The 18,994-nt window shown below is 42.4% G+C and overlaps 1 protein-coding gene and 1 long non-coding RNA gene across 13 annotated transcripts in view; one reads left to right on the top strand and one right to left on the bottom strand.

Moving 5' to 3' along the window:
• The window catches only part of LOC122877517 (ephrin type-B receptor 3-like), a 62,177-nt gene that overhangs the window by 21,364 nt on the left and 21,819 nt on the right, over positions 1-18,994 (top strand). For all 12 annotated transcript variants that reach the window (XM_044199169.1, XM_044199160.1, XM_044199170.1 and 9 more), the window contains exons 2-4: positions 9,171-9,235; positions 13,687-14,359; positions 18,507-18,662. In XM_044199169.1, coding sequence (XP_044055104.1) covers positions 9,171-9,235; positions 13,687-14,359; positions 18,507-18,662 — 894 coding nt within the window. The remainder of the gene's footprint in view (positions 1-9,170; positions 9,236-13,686; positions 14,360-18,506; positions 18,663-18,994) is intronic.
• LOC122877519 lies at positions 1,741-9,147 on the bottom strand. The gene is made up of 2 exons (XR_006378273.1): positions 5,145-9,147; positions 1,741-2,073 (listed from the first exon to the last, which is right to left on the bottom strand). It is a non-coding gene; the product is annotated as an uncharacterized LOC122877519 (long non-coding RNA).

Here is an 18,994-nt window from a genome sequence, read left to right as displayed (position 1 = left end):
TTGAGGCACTTCATATTTATTAGCGTCTGCGTTACCTCACATGATTCTTATCAGGTTTGTGAGCTACAGAGCGCCGTTTGTTCATTAGCCATATCCACTGAGGAGTCATCAGAGCAGTCCACAGGTTTGGCCAGATAAAGCAGCAAATCAAAGAATATCGGCACTGCTTTATCTCAATGAGTAAATTACTCCACCACCCCCGTTTATGCCTCTCTCTTTGTAGATGAACATATAATGAGGCAATTGTTGAACATCAGTAACAAACTTTAAGTAAATGGAAAGTACATGGAATATGAGATGGATAGATAAAGAGACATGTATCTGTTTTAGAAGATGTGAAAGAATATTTTTTTGTCATGAGTTCATGCTGAACTCTGATTACATTAAAGTAATGAATATATTATATATATATATATATATATATATATATATATATATATATATATATATATATATATATATATAAAATATATATTTTACTGTTTCAAAACGTTACCACATGTTTATTATTGTTACCATGATGACGAAGGTCACCTGATGAAGGTCACCTGACTTTGTCCTTTCCTACACGTCCAAAACTCATGAAATGCGGCATCTCCAATGGCGTTAAATGACACGCAAAAGGTTTAAAATGTGTAGACATGACAAGTTAATGTCCGGCATGCTATTCGAGCAAGACTTTGAACCCCTACATACAAAGGATGGTAATGCCTGAATAAAAGAGAGTGCAGTTTTTTTTACAATATATGTTATAAATAGGTGTGGTTGAAAGCTAGGTAATGGTGGAGCTGATGTTAGGAGGCGTGTTCCATGCTTGTTATATTGGTATGTGTCAAATAAGTATTTAATAGAAGTTTGAAATGTACACCTACGTGTGTTCATGTGTGGTGTATTTGTTTGCCTTTCATCTGCGTGGCAGACTAGTGAATCAGTCAGAGCTTGCTGAGGTTGCAGTTACACTATATTGTTTTTTAAATATGAATCATATTCCAGGTATTGCTGCCCCCTTAGGGAGTGCAAGGTGAAACGGAATGAAATCAACAGCTGTAGTGACACACACCCACACTCATACCCAAACACACACACACAAATAGACAGCCAAATTACTCTGTCTCGCTTCCTTTCTCACTCTGACTAATACCAACATACACACACATGCAAATACCCACAAAACTTGTCAAAGAGATCCATACTTCCATATAGAGATCCTTGGGGCAAAAGTGAACCTGCTCTTCGCTTACTTGTTTGCATTTTTCAGTCTCAGTTGGCTGAGTCATTTGCCAGGAAATCAGATGATGGCATCTAGGCGTCTCATGCAGAGTCACACACTGCACAAGTCACCCCACGCTTGGATTCAGCAATCTAATTCATGACTAGAGTATTATACATAAACAGTGTTTACTGTCAGCATACGACGTTGGATTTTATTGGAGGAAAAAAAAATCAAAACCCAGACTGAATTATGAAATGTTGTAAAACATAGAGAGAGAGAGAGGTGTGGAGAATTTCCAGGAAGGGTTGAAAGTATAAAATCGCTTCATTTATGGTAAAGGTTGAGGCAATAGTTTCCATTTTAGGTGATGTAAACATCCCGTGTCCCTACAGAAATCTGATTCTATGCCCATTTCCTGGAGGTGGTTAAACACAGGCAGATGTGATGCCCTTAACATAATCATTTGAAAATGAGGAACATGCCTTTCCAAAATGAAATGTAAGTGATAAATGTGACACCAAACCTTGTAAAATCATTGTTCAGATTTATTTTAGGACCTTTTTCAACTAATTAAAAAATACAAAAAGGGAGGAGGTAGTTTACAGTGACAATATCCTCATTTACTGTATGTGTAGGAGTTATATTTCCATTTCAGATGATGTCAGGATCAAATATGTGGCCCCATGCTTGGATTCCAGTTAGAGGTGAGTTAAAGCACCCAGCAGCCCTAATTAGATTTCATATGACAAGGCCAAACATCACTGTGTCGTAAATCAGCAGGATCTGGGACGACTCCTTCAAAGGAATATTTGGGTGATGAATGAAACCCAGTAAACTTCACGTCACACAGGGAGGCATGACTGTAAAAAACAAACAAAAAACAGAGGTTGGTTAGGTCTTCTCATACAAAGGCCCAGAACTCTGTTATTAAGTCACCATAGTCAGCATCAGCAGTTTTGTGGAAGCAGCACACACACGTGAAGATAGCTGTCTACATGTTGAGTAAAGGGGCAGGGAGAGACATAAAGATAAATGTGGAATGTTGTGGACAGTGAACAACAGCTTTCACATTCCCATCTGAGAGCAAAATGTTAAGTGCAGCTCTTAAAACTAAAACTAGAACTACCTAAGTTATTTAGCTGAAAACAACACGTAAGTCAGCTTTAAGTTAAACTGCATGTCTTGGGCAATCTGCTGTGCTGTTATTACATTGGTTTGCTGATTATAATGAGGTACACTAACAGGAGCAAAGATGACACTACAGATGAAATGCAGACACTCACACTATTGAAGATTCCCATTGAACCTTTCCAGAATTGGATTTTGAAGGTAATCTTATGTCAGAGAGCAAGTAGCCAATAAAACAAGTGTTAATGTCGCACCACCAACCGTGAATGTGTGTGTTTGTGTGTGTATGTGTTATGCTGTCAGTACTGTTGATGAAGGGGCTGTGACTTATTCAATAGCAACCGAACACAGAGCCATTCAATGAACCCGTGGGACAATGCAGACAGCTGTGAATGCCTGGTCTCGGGCAGGGTGAGGGTTGGGTGGTTAACTAGGAAGTTGGGGAAGAGAAGGGAGAGAATGTGCACATTCACTCATGCACATATGCACACACACATACTCCAAATAAGAAGGCAGAGAGGAGTTTAGGGGAGACTGTACTTTGAGAGTATTCATCTTTTAGCATTTCTATTAAAGACAGTTAGAAAATGTAGCTATCTATAGTGACTTACACTGAGTGAAACACTGAAATAAGCTTCAATTGTTAAGTGGCCAACATTAGAGCCTAATCATAAGAGGTACAAGGGTAAAAGCCACAGTGACAATGCAGTACAACAAAGCAGAAGCTCCAGTTTCAACACTTACATTAACGCATACATCGTTGACTTAAACAGACACATGTACGATTGCTCATACTCATATTAGCAAGATGCTGGCTTCTAAAGACTGAATATGCACACATATATATACACACTCATTTAAACACACACATGCTGACGCACATGTTTTCACACACACAGGCACACCTGGTTTTGTAGACAGCTGCCCTTAGGGCTACCTGTTTGTCAGATCCTCTGTGCTTTGTAATTTGGAGAGTTTGTGAGAGAAGGGGATAGGGAGGGGTAGAGAGAGAGAGAGAGAGAGAGAGAGAGAGAGAGAGAGAGAGAGAGAGAGAGAGAGAGAGAGAGAGAGAGAGAGACTTGGAATGAGTGAGAGAAAGAAAAAAGGGAGGGAGCCAAGACAAAGAAGCCCATTCCATCGGCAGTACAGGAACTAGACTAGACTTCATGAGCCCTTGAAAAAGGCAATACACTCCTTGGTTTCAGCAGACACACACACACACACACACACACACACACACGTATATAATTTCAAAAAGCAGTTGCACTAGCTCACAATGTCCTCCTTTCTGCGATCAAAGCTCTTTTTCCATTTCAACTACTCTGCTCTGCTCCCTCAAAGCCTCTGATATAAAAGAACATCGTTGTATTTGTTTTTGTTTATTTATCACAAGTCCCAGCGTCATCGGGTAAGAGCTGCTTGTCAGATATTGCCTCTGCAGACACAATGGGCCAAGGAGACAGGCAAAAAAAATAAAAAAGGCACGCTGTTACAACCCAAATAGTATTCTGCCCCAAGGTATCTTTTGACGAGGGGAAAATAATTGAGGGCAGGGGCCCAGTGACAAATGCAGAGGGCAAAGACTTGTGTTCATTAGACTTCCCCATGGGGAGAGATGATACAACAGTTAGACTGAGTGAGAGGGAAAGAGTCTGGAAAAAAAACCCAGGAGAGACCAGGAGAGAGAGACAGAGAACAAACGAAAGAGAAAGGCAGAAAGAGAGCATCGACGGCATAACCCTATTAGCACACACACAGGACAAACCTTGTGTGTGACAGCCATTGTGGGATGACTGACAGTGAGTGGTAGCAGGGTGAAGTAAGTGTGTGTGTATGTGTGTGTGCTGATGGGGAGGGGGTGATTTTGTCATGGGAGGCGAGTCCGTTCAGGAATTCCACAGAGGAATCACCTCCTTGGCCTGTCCATGTCGCAGCAACCAATTACCATGACTGTGAGTGTGTGTGTGTGGGTGCTGAAGGGGAGGTCTCGTTATAAAATGGAGGGGACTTCTCCTAATCATCGCACTCTGGCCCCGCACAAAGGCAAAAAGGCTGCTTGGACAATTTGAATTTCAATAGCATCTCTCCTCCTGCTCTCTTTTTCTGCATCTCTCTTCCTCTTTCTCTGCCTCTGCTTCCCATTGGATGAACAAAAGCAGAGCCAACAAAGATAGCACACAAAGCAATCAGGCTAATAGCGCTAATAAGTTGAGCGTGGGGTCCTCGCTCCCAATGTTGACACATTTCACTGTTTCTGTGGCTAAACAGAGGCTCAAGTGTTTGGCAACCAGACGGCATAGTATTTTAATGGAGTGGCTACCCCATGCCAGGTTGCCATGTGCTTGGTCTGTTTGACTGTAGGAGAACAAAACAAAAGCAACTAGCAGAAGAGGTGGGGAGTAGATAATTAACTAGCAGAGAAGCCTGAAGGGAAGGATTTCAGGGAAGGAGTCATTAAGGGGTTTGAATTTTTTTTTCATTACTTTCCTGGCTGAAAACAAAATCCTGCTGTCATCACATTTCATTAATGCAGCAGTAAATGCTAGCATGAGAAGAAGCCATTTTGTTTTGCGCTTACAGCAGGAAATCAAGCTAACAGGAAGCTATTACATTGATAAAAAGCTTTTGGTTAACATTTCAAACATTGCTCCGTCTCTTTTCTCCATGGTTGTTGAGACATATCTTTTAGCTCCCCCGAGTTTCGGTTCAGTTATCTTTCACTTGTTATCTGACAGGGTCACACTAACAAAGACGAGCAAAAAGCTCAAAGTAGTCACGGCAAGATCCAAGCTAAATCCCTCACCTGTCTGCTCCTTGCGACCCGGGGACGTAGCCCTGTGAAACAACTACACATTCCTTTCTCTCAATAATAGCCTTTCTTCGTCTTTCCTCTTTCAGTCCCTCTCTTTTTTCTTTCTTTTAAGAAGTCTGCTTGTTTGAACAAAGAAATATTTTAAGAGGCTTCTAACTCTGGGTCCTCTGTGTGTTTGTGTGTGCATGTGAGTGTGTGTTGGATGCGGCCATAGGGACAAATGCTTCAGTGCCCTCCCCTGTTATTAGGCCTGCCCTGTCATTACGGGATTAGAGTGTTGGGGTTGGCTTAGCGTGTGTCTATGTATGTGTGTGTATATGTGTGTGCACATGTATTTGCCTGCATAAGATCTCTCCAAGCCTGTTTGTAGATCTGCAATTTTTCTCACACAATCAGAGTTTGTAGAGAAAACAAATGTCACTGCCATTTTCTCCCATGTTTGTTATGCTAATCCCAGGTGCATTTGACCTATATCATAAATAACACTTTACTAAAGCAATCCTCAGGTTACTCAAACAGTGACTCGCTAATTGAATAGTCTTCGTAAGCGGTAGGAGGTTGAATAACATTCCCCTGTACACAGTACATCACATCCATCACAGCACAGCGTGAAAACACAAGTACAGAAATAGAGATCGGCAAGTAAAGGAGGAGGGAAGAGAAAGAGGAAAAAGACAAATGAAAAGAGGTCAAACCTACCACTTCCCAGTGGAAGGAAAAAAGAGAAAGTGAGTGATAAAAAGGGGATAGATGAAGAGAAAGAGAAGGAGAAAACGCAACAACAGGGAATTAGATCCATCATTTCACCAGGATGAAGAGAAAGAAATTGAAAATGAATGAGAAAAAAGTGAGTGCATGCAAGAAAGATGGATTAAACAGCCTTGTGCCTCTTTGTATCCTGATCCAGTGCTACCTCCCACATCTGTATGCTTCACTCTCACTCTGTGTGTGTGTTTTATGGCAGTAAATTTGCATGTTCATATGCCTGATTTACTCTGTTTGCTTTTTTCCCCCTGCAACCTACAATCTTTCCTTCTCTCATTTTACACAAAACAAGTTCACATTTTTCCAGGATTTGAAAGAGTAAAGTGAAACATATAGATCTAAAAGGCAAATAAGAGCACTTTCTGTGTACAGGGGAGGGTCTTATAGTCACATAGTGGTTGTTTCTCCCTCAACTTGTCCTTCTGGTTTTCTTTCCGCCTATTTTTCTTTTTTCTGTCTCTCAACCAGGCTCATTAGGCAAGCCGCCAGCATGGTCTTAGAAGCTTTCAGAGGTTGTTGCTTTAAAAAATACCTTTCTCTCTTTAATCTGTCTCACTCTGCCTCTCTCTCATCCTTTATCATCCATAAAGCACAAGTTTGTGGGTTTGGCGCACGAAAACAGTTGCTTTGTGTGTGGGCATATAGCACTTTATTTTCTTGTTTGTTTTGTTTCCTTTGTGTGTGTGTGTGTGTGTGTGTGTGTGTGTGTGTGTGTATTTTCTGTGACTGTGCAGGTGTCTGAATTTGCTGTATGGTCATGAATATTGCAGTGAATTTCGATTGCTTGGTGTGTTATTCACACACACATAAACGTGGTGTGCAGAGACAAATGAGCATAACAGCCATCCACATGCACATACACACACACATGCACGGACACACTGACAGAGAGGGAGCGGCCGGGTTAGGTCGAGGTCATTCAGTGCTTTTGCTCTGGCCCATTGACTCAGGATTGGTGCTCCACTTTGGGCACAATACAGGGCTTTGCACCGAATACACACACACACAATTACCTTCCCACACAGACACGCATACACACATTCATACACGCACACACACAAGCACAGAGGTTAAACAATGCAGATTAATCGAGAAGGGAAGGGTTACTGCTGCACATGCACTCCCGAATGACCCACTGTCTAAACCACTGAGTCAGACTGCACAGCTGTGTGTGTGTATTTTGCATATACCTCTTTCTGCTCTCTGCTCTCGTTCTTTCTCTCTTATCTCTGTCTCTCATCCTCTCCCCTCTTTGACTCTCCTCGTCTGTCATTGTGTTTCACCGTATTATCATTTCAGCAAGGTCAGCTCTAATGACAAGCCAACATACCATACACACGGCCCAGTCATAATAATAAAGACCAGGCAGCAGAGGTGTATAATTTCCACCACACCCGCTTACCTACCTGCATAGCTGAAGGTAACAGGTCCCAAATCCCACACTGTCACGGTATGAGTCAGGGGAAGTCCCGCAGCTAATATGCACTGACACAGTTTCTAAGCTGAAAACACTAGTAGGCCCTTATTTGCTCAAGTGACAAATGTGGCTCATTGCATCTGGTCGCAATAGCAGACTGCATTCATGATTTGTTCTAAAACATTTCCACTATCAGCGCAGAGAGAAAATTGGAGACTGACAGGGGAGAAAGGGAAAGGATTGTTTGTGACAAAGGTTGCGAGCTGGATTTGACCCTGTGCTGCTATGAGCACATGATATTCACTTCAGCTCCCAGAGCCACTCCCAGAGAGACAGTTCTCACTGCATGAACTGGCTCACAGTGAAGCTTCCAGACCATTTCGCCTGAGGGCAACAAGCCAAAGCAACATTTGAAATCTGATTGTATGTGTTTTTTGCCTGGGAAGATATCTCCCTTTCACAGGAACTCTCTTGGAAGTCATGTTTTCTCACCAGTGTAATAGGCACATACACATGTCAGAGACACTGTCACTCAAAGCATGAGGGGGTGGAATTCAATGGGAATTCCCAGCTGTGGGAGCATACCGTCTCTACAGAGCTAGACATAATTTACAAGGGGTCTTTGAGTTCGAGGGTGTTTGCATTTGTCACCGCTGGTGCTCCTGAATGCAGCAGTGGTGGCAGCAGGTATGGTGAAATCCTGGGGTTTACTCCTGTTTCCTGTCAGCTTACCAGGCAAAAAAATAAATCAAATATGAAAGAGGGAGACAGAAGTAGAGAAAACCTCAGAGATGGTGGTAGAGTAGCAAAGTGGGCTAAGAGACTTCTTCAGGTTCATCCCTTGCAACTGAGGCAGGAAAAATGGAACATCTCGCACTTCCATGACCAGGGACAGTGCAAGCTCACTTTCTGGCAGTGTCGTTTCATCATCTTTTACTATCTTGTAGAACAGCACAGCGGTTGAGATAATAACGGTGGCTGCATACTGCGCCTTGAGCGCCAGGTAGTAAAATACTCAACATTTATAGTCTTCCTTCCCTGCTCTCACATAGGCGGCGCCTTTGCCAGTAGAAACAAGAGAGTGGAAAGTGGAGAAAAGAGATTTTGTGAGGGATCCCTGTCCACCATTTTGTGTGTTTGTGTACTGTGTATATTATGTGTGTGCGTTTCTCTGTGTGTGCCAAGTGACAGGCATAAAAGCAAGGTAAACTTGAAATGTGTATGTGTTCAAGTATTGACAGAAAGTGAATCCAACTGAAGTGTATTGACCTCTGTTCCACTCTAGAGCACCTCTTTTGTGACACCTAACTTTATAACCCCCCTCTCCATTCAAGCCTTCTGTTGAGTTATATATCTTGTGGAGTTTTACAACCTGTTACTCACTGTATGTGTGTGCGTGTGTTGCAGTTTCCCCTGTGAGAAGCGGAACCATCTCTCAGTGAGACTCACCGTTGTTTCCTTCCCCCTGTACAAAAGCAAACGTCTAATTGAGACTAATTAACCAGACAAGGAGCTGCAATAAAATGTCACACAATACCTCACAGATCACCCACCTAGATCTCTGTCTCACTCTCCCACAGTCTCTTGGTCTTCCTGTCGCACACAGACATACTGTACTTCTTTGTCTAATTGAATCTAATATTGCTCTAAGCCCACACTTTCTGTCATTGATTTATTCAGTTAGCTGACAATAACTTTGGTCAAAGAGTCTTATCTCTTCTACGGAACACGTTTTATGACATTGTTGTAAAACTATTGAAAGTTTTATCGATCTCCTCTGTCACCCTGTTCCTCTTTGTCTGACCTGGTTGTTTTCTCTCTGCTTCCGTTTACAGAGACGCTGATGGACACGAAGTGGGCCACGACAGAGTTAGCCTGGACTGCACACCCTGAGACCGGAGTGAGTTTACTGTGCAGTGTGTGTGTTTGTGTGCCTTTGTGTGTTTCTGTAGAGTAAGACTGATTTATTAATGGAGACACAGATGGTGAGAGAAGAAATGTTATGATATGCACATATATATTTGTGCATATTTGTATATACTTTGACTCTACTTTTATTCAAGGGGTACATTCAGTGTTGAATATGTGCATGTGCCTCTACATACAGTGTGTCTGCATGAGTCTTGGAAGTTGAACAGTCCTGTACACCTGCATCAGCAAATCACTCAACATGATATGTTTTAGGATTCAACAGGATGCGCATTTTAGCCAGCAGAAAAAGATACACAGCAATCCAATTTCTGACCCGCCCAGTCACAGATGTTCCCTTCCTCTTGCCTCAGTGCACTTAAATTGTGAAAAACCAGAGCCAGTTTCCTTTTAAACAATAAAATATGTCTTAGCGTTGACCCATTGTACGTCCAGGCATCCAAATCTACCACACACAAAGTGCCAGTGACAGCCTCATCTTGATTTCCCATGTGGTATCCACAAAGAGGAGTAAAAAGAGTCTTGACCCCTCCTCAACTATACTTCAAAGACCCCCTGCACTCCTCCCCTTGCCTTTGTGTGGCCCTCTGACTTGGCCCTTGTGTTTTGAAAGGTGGGCCCCCATTTTTTACATTTTGTTTTTACCCCAACGCACTTGCAGGGAGATTCCACTCCAGCTGTTCAAATTTGCCCACCCTACTTATTCTCCCCTTCCTTTACTTCCAAGTAACTAAACACTAATAAAGCCAGACATACTAACCACCTCAGCTGCAACAATCAGTAGGACAAACCCCCCCACAGCCTTTCGTTTCCTCCTTCCCCTTCCTCCTTCCCTCTTCCTATCCGTCCATCTTCCTTTGACTCCATCTGTCCCCCTCCCCCTCGTTAAGTTACAATGCAGCAGCGATGCTCCCACCGGTCCCATGCAGAATGGCAGAGGAACTAAAAAACACCTCCCCGTTTCTTTTCCACGCAAACCCACAGATGCTCCTTTTCAAGTGATATACATACAGTGGAGAGCCTTTTGCACTCCAGATTTCCCACATTACCAACAGAAAGAATGGAGATGAGTTTCTCCCCTGCCTGTTTTGTTGTTTTGCAGCAGAATGTGCCACAGATGGTGGTTGTCCCTGAGTTATCTTTCTACCCTTTATATTTTCCCTCCTTTTATTTTTCTTACATAAAAAAATCAATCATCCCTGTTGTCTTGTTTGTATCTTTATGCACAATGTATTGTATGTGTGTTTATTTGTACGCTTGCAATGGGAACGTGGTAGCCTGTTTTTGTTAGGGATGAAGAGTGTTTAAGAGGAACCGATACAGTGTCTGAGAGGACAAACAAAACAACATACGGAGAGAGCTGGAAAAGAGGGGGAGAGCAGTGAGACTGAGATTAAGTAAAATCCAGAGAAATGTCCATACAGAGAGAAGGAGACAGCATATAAGAAAAACAAAAAAAAATCAATTTCTAAGAAAAACTCTCACACTCACAAACAGACTACACACACTCTCCCAGGGATGCTGTCCAGCCAAGTCTGAGTCACAGCATCTCTGGAGTGTTGCACAACACATACAGATAAAGCAACAGACATAATAAAGCTACGCAGAGGGAACACAAGCTGTGTCTATTTGTGACAGTGAATCCAGAGGCATATATGTGCTACTATTAATGCCACCACTCTGCCTTCACATACCATGTTATGTGTGTGCAAGTGTGAACATGTATTCTTTCATATTATTTCACCTCTGTGTCTGCACATTGGTATTTGGATTTCTCAGACTCACTGTCACTATCAATCTGTATAGCCTGTAGCATCTGTGCATCATGCATGTCTGTGTGTAGGTGTGTGTGTGTGTGCATGTCAACACCTATCTCGAACTGCACTGTGTTGTTGCTTGAATTTCCACTTTACACTATGTCTCCCTGTATTGTGTATGTGTTTGTCCATGTACTGTATTATTTATCTTCCAAAACAGATGGCTGATGAAAGGGGAATTCCACTTTATAGCAGGGCTCCCCTCAGACCTGGAATGACACCCAAAGGGTTTTCCATAATAACCATACACTGATAACAATATTGCCAAGTTAGTTAGCTTGTGGAGATAATAACTATTGTTGGTGTATCGTTGTCTGCTTCACAGATCCCCAGCATGCTAAAACATGTTATGAACAAGCTCTAATGCCCTTAAAATTAGCCTTGTAGAGCTTATTCATACTAACAACAAACAGAAAGATAAAAGCACACTAACTGCTAGCATTGAGCTTGTTGGAGCAACAGTATCAGCATAGCATAACATTGTCTAAAGCTAATAATACTAGCTTATCTAAGTTGCCATCAAGGTTGCTAACAGCTAATGTTCACCTTGAATTGACCTAAAGTTGAAGAATGAATAAGGGTATCAAAATGTCCATAAAAATGTCTTAAAGAACTCATGCAGGCCAACCTGCTTCTCCATTCTCTATTCTCTTTGTTCCAAAGAGTCATAGTTTGGCCAAAATATTGCGAAATACATTTTTCCAGCAGGGCTTTGGACCTTCAAGGAGGGTGATTAGTGCATCACAGAATCATTGTTCATTGTCATCTGAAAGTAAAATTTAAAGCTTTGATTGGAAAGGACAAAAAGAAAATGGAGTGGATTGCAAATCTTGCATAACGATTAATCTTCTTGGAAATCGATGCCAAGAAACTTGACCCTTTTTCACATGACCTACTTAATTCATTCAGGCTTGATAAACATGCGCTCAGAATGTTTGGCCACTGGTGCGTGTCTTGGGGGGATGACCTCTCTCTAAACACACACCTACATACACATATACTCAAACAAACACAGAGCAAGTACACACTCAGGCAGACTCACACAAGTACATTTAACCAAACACACACAACCTCATGCACACACCCAGAAACACTTGGTTGTATTGCTCTTTTGTAGTGGGTGATTTATTACACTAAACTAAATACCCATTGACACGTCATGCTTTTAGCCATCCCATTGACCTGGCTGGTGATTATCGATCCCCTCTGGTCGCTTCCTCCTTCTCTCTCGCTCTCGTCGGGCCATCGTTTTAATGCCACAGCCGAGTTACGCCCATTCTCCCTCTCTTCCTCATGGCCTCCAGGGTCTTGGATGAATAGCCTTGTCTCCACCACATCCATATCACAGCCTTAATTAAGATGCTCAGAGCTCAGATGGAAACAACTGGCTCTGGAGAACAAATTGGTGCCTTTATGCCAGAGTTTTAAGACAGTTAAATGTTCTGCAGCACACTTCAGTCCAGAGAGTGCAACCATAGACATTTAATTTTGTTATAGATGTGTCTTGGCATTTAAGACTTAAGTATTTTAGTCTTTTAGGGTGGCAGGGGGTTGAGTGATGTGAAAGACCATCCTGTAATCAGAAGGTCACAGTTTCAATCTCATGGGTTTAGGTAGCAAGTCCAATGACATCCATGTAAGTAAGTGTAAGAGTTTTAGCTAAAACTGCACCCTAACTTTTATTCATTTGTCTAGTTTTATTTTGTTCTATTTAATTTTCCTCCTCATTGTCTTTTAAATGCTTTAATACATTCCCATGCCTTATGCAAAACACTTTGAATTGCCTTTGTATTTGAAAGGTGGTATGCAAATAAACTTGCCAGGCTTTGGCTCAGCTAAAAAATAAATGCACTCTGTTTGTCTGATAGGAATGGGGAGCAGATCCCTCAGCACACACGCACATGCACAAAGATATATTATACACACAGGAATTGCTATTTGAAGTGAAATGATTTAATCGTGGTGTCCTCATTCGAGATTGAAAAATGCATTAGATTACAGGGTTCTCACAGCAAAGCTTTTACAGTCTAGTTTGCTTGTGCTCATTTAATGAAGCTGGTAATCAAAGTTTAGAAAATTTAATCCCATTTTATCCAGAGTAATTCACCCCCTGGGTACTGCATTGATAGATGTAGAGGAGTGTAAAAACAGAAAAGCATGAAGGTTAACCGGCGCCTTTCCTCTGTCTTTATTAGAGGACGTTACAATCATTGCTCTGTAATTGAAGCGTAATTGGTTGTGAAGCAATGTAGTTGCTACTTCCAAACAGATATGAGGTAAACATGCTGTGGTGGCTCTGTGGTGAGGAGGTGACAGGTTGCTGTAATTGTGATGAATTTGCAGTCCTTGTCCCTGGCTTTTTACTACACTAACCAGAGATGAAAGGCGTAGCATGGCAAAGGCAAGGGAAGGTAACTGAAAATACCCCAAAAGCTTCTTTCTCTTTAGGTCCTAACCTCTGCCCTGTTTCTATCATTCTTTTTTTGTCATGCAACATGACGCATGCAATGTCTTAGTATTTTGTCAAACTGAGTATCTGTCAAAGATATCAACAAACATTTACAGCCTCTAACCTGTTTATGTTTCTCTTTTACTTACTTTTCAGTGGGAAGAAGTGAGCGGATATGATGATGCCATGAACCCTATCCGGACGTACCAAGTCTGCAATGTTCGTGAGCTCAATCAGAATAACTGGCTACGCAGTGACTTCATCCCACGAAAGGATGTGCTGCGTGTATATGTGGAGATGAAATTCACAGTGCGTGATTGCAACAGCATTCCTAACATCCCAGGTTCCTGCAAAGAGACCTTCAACCTCTTCTACTATGAGTCCGACTCAGACTCAGCCACAGCCACCAGCCCTTTCTGGATGGAGAACCCTTATGTGAAGGTGGACACTATTGCCCCAGATGAGAGCTTTTCCATGCTTGAGTCTGGACGGGTAAACACAAAAGTAAGAAGTTTCGGGCCATTGTCCAAAACCGGGTTCTACTTGGCCTTCCAGGACCTTGGTGCTTGCATGTCACTCATCTCAGTGAGGGTATTTTACAAGAAGTGCTCCACCACCATTGCCAACTTTGCAGTTTTCCCAGAGACAGCAACTGGAGCTGAGGCAACGTCCCTGGTCATTGCGCCGGGAACTTGTGTCCCAAACGCCCTGGAGGTGTCCGTGCCACTGAAGCTTTATTGCAATGGAGATGGCGAGTGGATGGTTCCTGTAGGAGCCTGCACCTGCTCAGCTGGTTTTGAACCAGCCATGAAGGATACCCAATGTCAAGGTGAATGTTTTCACAACAGATATTCTAGGTCATTTCAGGATTTTATGACTCAGTGATTGTGATAATGGATGAATCTAGAGTTTAGAGAGACATACTTCAACAGGGCATACAAGGTCCAGTCCCTATGTTAGCTGCTGAACTGACCCAGAGCATTATTATTGCTTATTATTGCTGCTGAGAAAAGTTACATTTGCATATTAGGCAAATAGTATCTGATGATTCCATGCAGAGTGAATTACAATGAGTGAGTAGTAAGTGGTCAAAGTCCTGCTGAATGACACTTCATCTAGACACATGACTGTTGTGGACACACACTGATTGTTGGAGAGATTGAATCAGTATTGTTTTGGTTACAGGTTAAGCTTCTACCCCTGGATTGTCCAGCTGCCACATTATTATGAGCCATTTATGTGCCTTATATTCTTTGAAACACAATTATCCAGTGACTACAAGGCAGAATAATACAAACTAGATGACACTGTCAGCAGGCGACTGCTCACTCCTCTGACCTCAGTTTTGCCTGGCAGCTGGTTGCTAAATAAATGGAAATGCAGGGGAGGCTGTCTGTTTCTGAGAGCTGGAAGGCCCTATGATGGTTTCTGATGGAAAACATGACGGGTTCACAGAGGTTGGGAGCAAGGTGAATTTAAACAGCAAGGTCTCTGCTGAAATGGAGTGCAGGTGACAGCAGGAGGAGAGGGAAGGATAAATGGAAAATGCGCATGTGTTGAGGGTATGGGAGCATAAAATTAGGCTTAGGGTGCGTAGGTCAAATGGAGACAGCAGAATGAGAGAGAGAGGGGAGCTGGCAGGATTATTGATCAGCGGGGTTGATTTTGAGGTGTCTTTACATGTACAGTTTATGTATGGTTTGCGCGTCATCCTTGCCTGCCTGGGTTCAGAGGGCTCATTCTTCTTATAGCAGAGAGCGATGAGGCTGAGAAGACCTTTAGTTCACTACCCATACTGGTGATCAGGCAGAGAGGGGTTGGATTCTTTACACTGGCAGCTTCTGGCAGACCCTAAACATTGAATGTGTGCTCACCTTTAGAAGGAGAGTGTGTATGTTTGTGTATGTGTGTGTGAAAGAAAGAGAGAGCATAGTAAGTCTAAAGCATGGTGTGTGTGGTTAAAAACTCATTTGTTTGTTCCTGGCAGCTCAAGGTTAAAGCCCTGGTGACTGGGCCCTGATAAAATGTTCTCTAATCAAGCTTCACTGGAAACAACAAGGGATAAATCTCCCTCTCTTCTTCGCACATCACCTCTCCTCAGGTCCACTCTCCTTTTCTCTCTTCTCCCCCTATTTAACTCCATACTCATTTCTCATCATCTCTTCACTGTGACTCTTCCTTTCTCTGCTTTTCTGTCCTTGTTCCAACATGCAGTATCTCCTCCAGTTACACCACCATTGCTCTCCCTTTCTTTGTACTAGTCTTTACCTGTCCTTCTGCCATTCCTTCTTAATCTGAAGGCCATTGCTCTCATTAATACGCCACCAGAGTTACAGTAAGGATGTCTGCATTAATATTAATCGAGGAGCCTTGTTTTGCCTTTCCACTCTTTTGCTGCACATTTTTCACCCCCAATATTCTTTACTTTTTTTCTTCATGCTCCACACTTTCCAATTTCAGCATACATTCTAATCAGTTCCTTAAGCTCTATGTTCTGCATGAGAGGATAAGACACAGGGGAGTTGGGAAGAGGGGGGAAAAGTGCCTGCAGGATTAGCATTTTCTATGCCTCCACCTCTTCCACCTCTCCCTCCCTTTTTCTCTAGCCCCTTGTCTCTCTTTCTTCCTCATTCTTTAGTGGTTCCTCTAAGGGGAAAATGGATGAAAGGAAGAGGATGACCCCTTTACTCACTTGAAGTGATTGATCAGCACTTTTAGCCCTTCCCTAAAAAAAAGTTTCTTTTAATGGGAATGCTCCCTCAACATCTTTCGTTAGGTTAACATGTTCAAAAACCAATAATCCCCTGTGAGTTGAGAAATTGCTTGTAGTTTACTTTTTGTTGAGTGAACTTAAATGAACTCGCATGGGTCACGATACCAACTCAAAGAAGCTGTTCTCCCACCTGGTAAAACTCGAGGTCATTTCTTATCTGTTTATCAAGCTGTACTTCCTGTTAGCCAGTGGTGTGGATGACTTTGATTAATGGTGGAAGAACAAATACACTCAGTACTAATGTACACGATGCAGTCAACTGGTGGTTTTGTGCTAATATTGATCTTTCAAAAACGGGAACAGCAGGAGCAGGAAGTGGTCTGCTATAGATTTGACATCCAACCTTGGTTGTTTTCATCAGGGAGCAAAAAACAAACCTAAGAGCTATGGTGATAATTATCATTCAGAGGGACAAACATAGCAGTGTGTCCTTGACATTGATGAGCTAACACACTAGTGGGTCGGCTAATCAACTGGCCCCTGTATTCTTGGCCCCTGTCTCACCTGCTCTCGTTTTTTTTATTAAGCACTGCGACAAACTCATTCATCTTTTAATGAGACAGTTTATCAAAGATACAGAGCCTCCCAAAGTATTCTAGATCACAGTGCTGCTGTCAGTGTTTCCCTGAATGTCTGCAATTTATCGCCTGAGTTATAAACGTCCAAACAGCTGCTATAAATGGAGATAGGACATTTACAAAGGCCAGCAGTGTTATCATCTGATTAGCTAGGCTTCACCAATCAAGAACCAGTTTAGGTAAAACTATGTTGAAGGTAGTTTTGTGTAGGTCTGTACAGGGAGTCATCTCAAAGATAGAAGGATGCAGACATACTTTTTGAGAAAAGCCTCATAACATTGAGAAGACTACATTGAAGTGACGTGAGGCCAGGGTGGTGTGTGTGGGTGTGTGTCTATGTGTGTGTACAGACCATAGACTGTATAAAATACGGATGTAGTCTCCGTGACGTGACCCATAGGTTTCTGAAGAGTCAGTGTGAAGCTCAGTATGGTGGCTCCATCCGACACCATCTTGGCAGTGCCTGACTCTGCTGGCTCCCAGCTAATCCAAAAATGGGCAAAGATGTGGAGTGGGTGGAGATGAGGCGGGCCGATTGAAGCCTGGTTGCTGAAACCAGCCACCTGTGACAGCAACCACCTGTCAGTCAAAGTGGCCATGTCCTTAATTATGCATAACTTTAAGCCTTAATATAATTTAAATGGGTGAGTTATACCCATACAGTTGCCATGGACTGGAAAATTAGCTATAGAGACCAAAACCATTTTTGTACCAGGCTGTAAACATGTTTATTTCTGCTGTGAAGCCGGGCATTTTAACATGAGGGCTTATGGAGATTGACTCACTTTTGGAGCCAGCCTCAAGTGGCCATTTGAAGAACTGCAGTGTTTGGCACTTCCGCGTTGGCTTCATTTTTTCAGCCCAGGAGGTTGCTGCTTGGTACAGACATGTATCTTTGCACAGTTGTGCACAGATCAATGTTTGTGTACACATCAGCATGTGTTACGTGTGCCTCTCTGATTGTCTGTGTATGTTTATATGTATTTGATAAAATAATTCAAATGACAGCAACATGCCAGCGCTTTGGCTCTGAGAGTGGTGTATGTAATTTGGGTTGACATTCTGTTCATGTGAGCATGGGTTTATGCAAACAGCTACATGCTGCTCAAAAGCCCCTCTCCTTTTCCACTGCAGTTTGCCGAAGATACACTCTCCTTAAGTGAGGGAAAAGAGAACATGTGGGATTGAGGGGACAAAAACAAATCATGTGCACATGCACACATTTACATAAACAAACACATGCTAAACACATCAAATAAGATGTTTTGGTAATGTTTACCATTGAGCTGGAACAGTCTTTCAAATGCAGACCATGTGACCATCAAATTATCCACTAAAGACATTACATCCTGTTGAAGACGCTTGCATACTTAAGCTAGAGATTAGTGAAAGTAAAATGGAGTATTTTCATTCCAAAATGAGAGTGGCCTACTGCCCACTTGGAAAATGTGACTCACACAAATGTAATATAAATGTAGCAAAAAAAAGAGTTTTACAATCCTTACAATCCCATACAACCCTTCAACTGCTCCATGGCTACTTCCTAAAACATTAAATTCAGTGTCAACATCTTAAGTTGTTATTCACACTTTTCTCTTTCCATTTTTTCTCTCTTTTGCCATCAGCTTGCAGCCCTGGCACCTTCAAGTCCAAACAGGGAGACAGCTTCTGCTTGCCCTGTCCAGCCAACAGCCGTGCCAGCTCAGGAGCATCCAGCGTTTGCTCCTGTCGAAACGGTTACTACCGCTCAGACACTGATTCTCCCGACTCCCCCTGTACAAGTAAGTAAAGACTACTTTCAACTGACTGCTTAGCATCAGCATGTTTGGAAGTCATAGTGATCATGTGAAATTCTGTTATTGCAATCCTTTTGAAAATCAGACAACTCCTGCGTGTTCTTGTTTCCAGTCAAAATACAGAAATGGGGTTATACCCATTATCATACCCATATATCATATTCAGACAATAGTCAAATGTATTGTTAGCCATAAACAAAATTCTTGACTCTGTGGTAAATGTTCTCCCAAACGTCCCTCTTTAAATTATGCCCTCAATGGATGATAAAAGCCCTCAGGAGTACGTGCCCACCACACCACACAGATGGCAAACAAGT

Source organism: Siniperca chuatsi, linkage group LG6, assembly GCF_020085105.1.
Source record: "Siniperca chuatsi isolate FFG_IHB_CAS linkage group LG6, ASM2008510v1, whole genome shotgun sequence".
In the NCBI taxonomy this organism is placed as follows: Eukaryota; Metazoa; Chordata; class Actinopteri; order Centrarchiformes; family Sinipercidae; genus Siniperca; species Siniperca chuatsi.
Note: the sequence above shows the minus strand (reverse complement) of the source record. Positions and strands in the feature narration are given on the sequence as shown.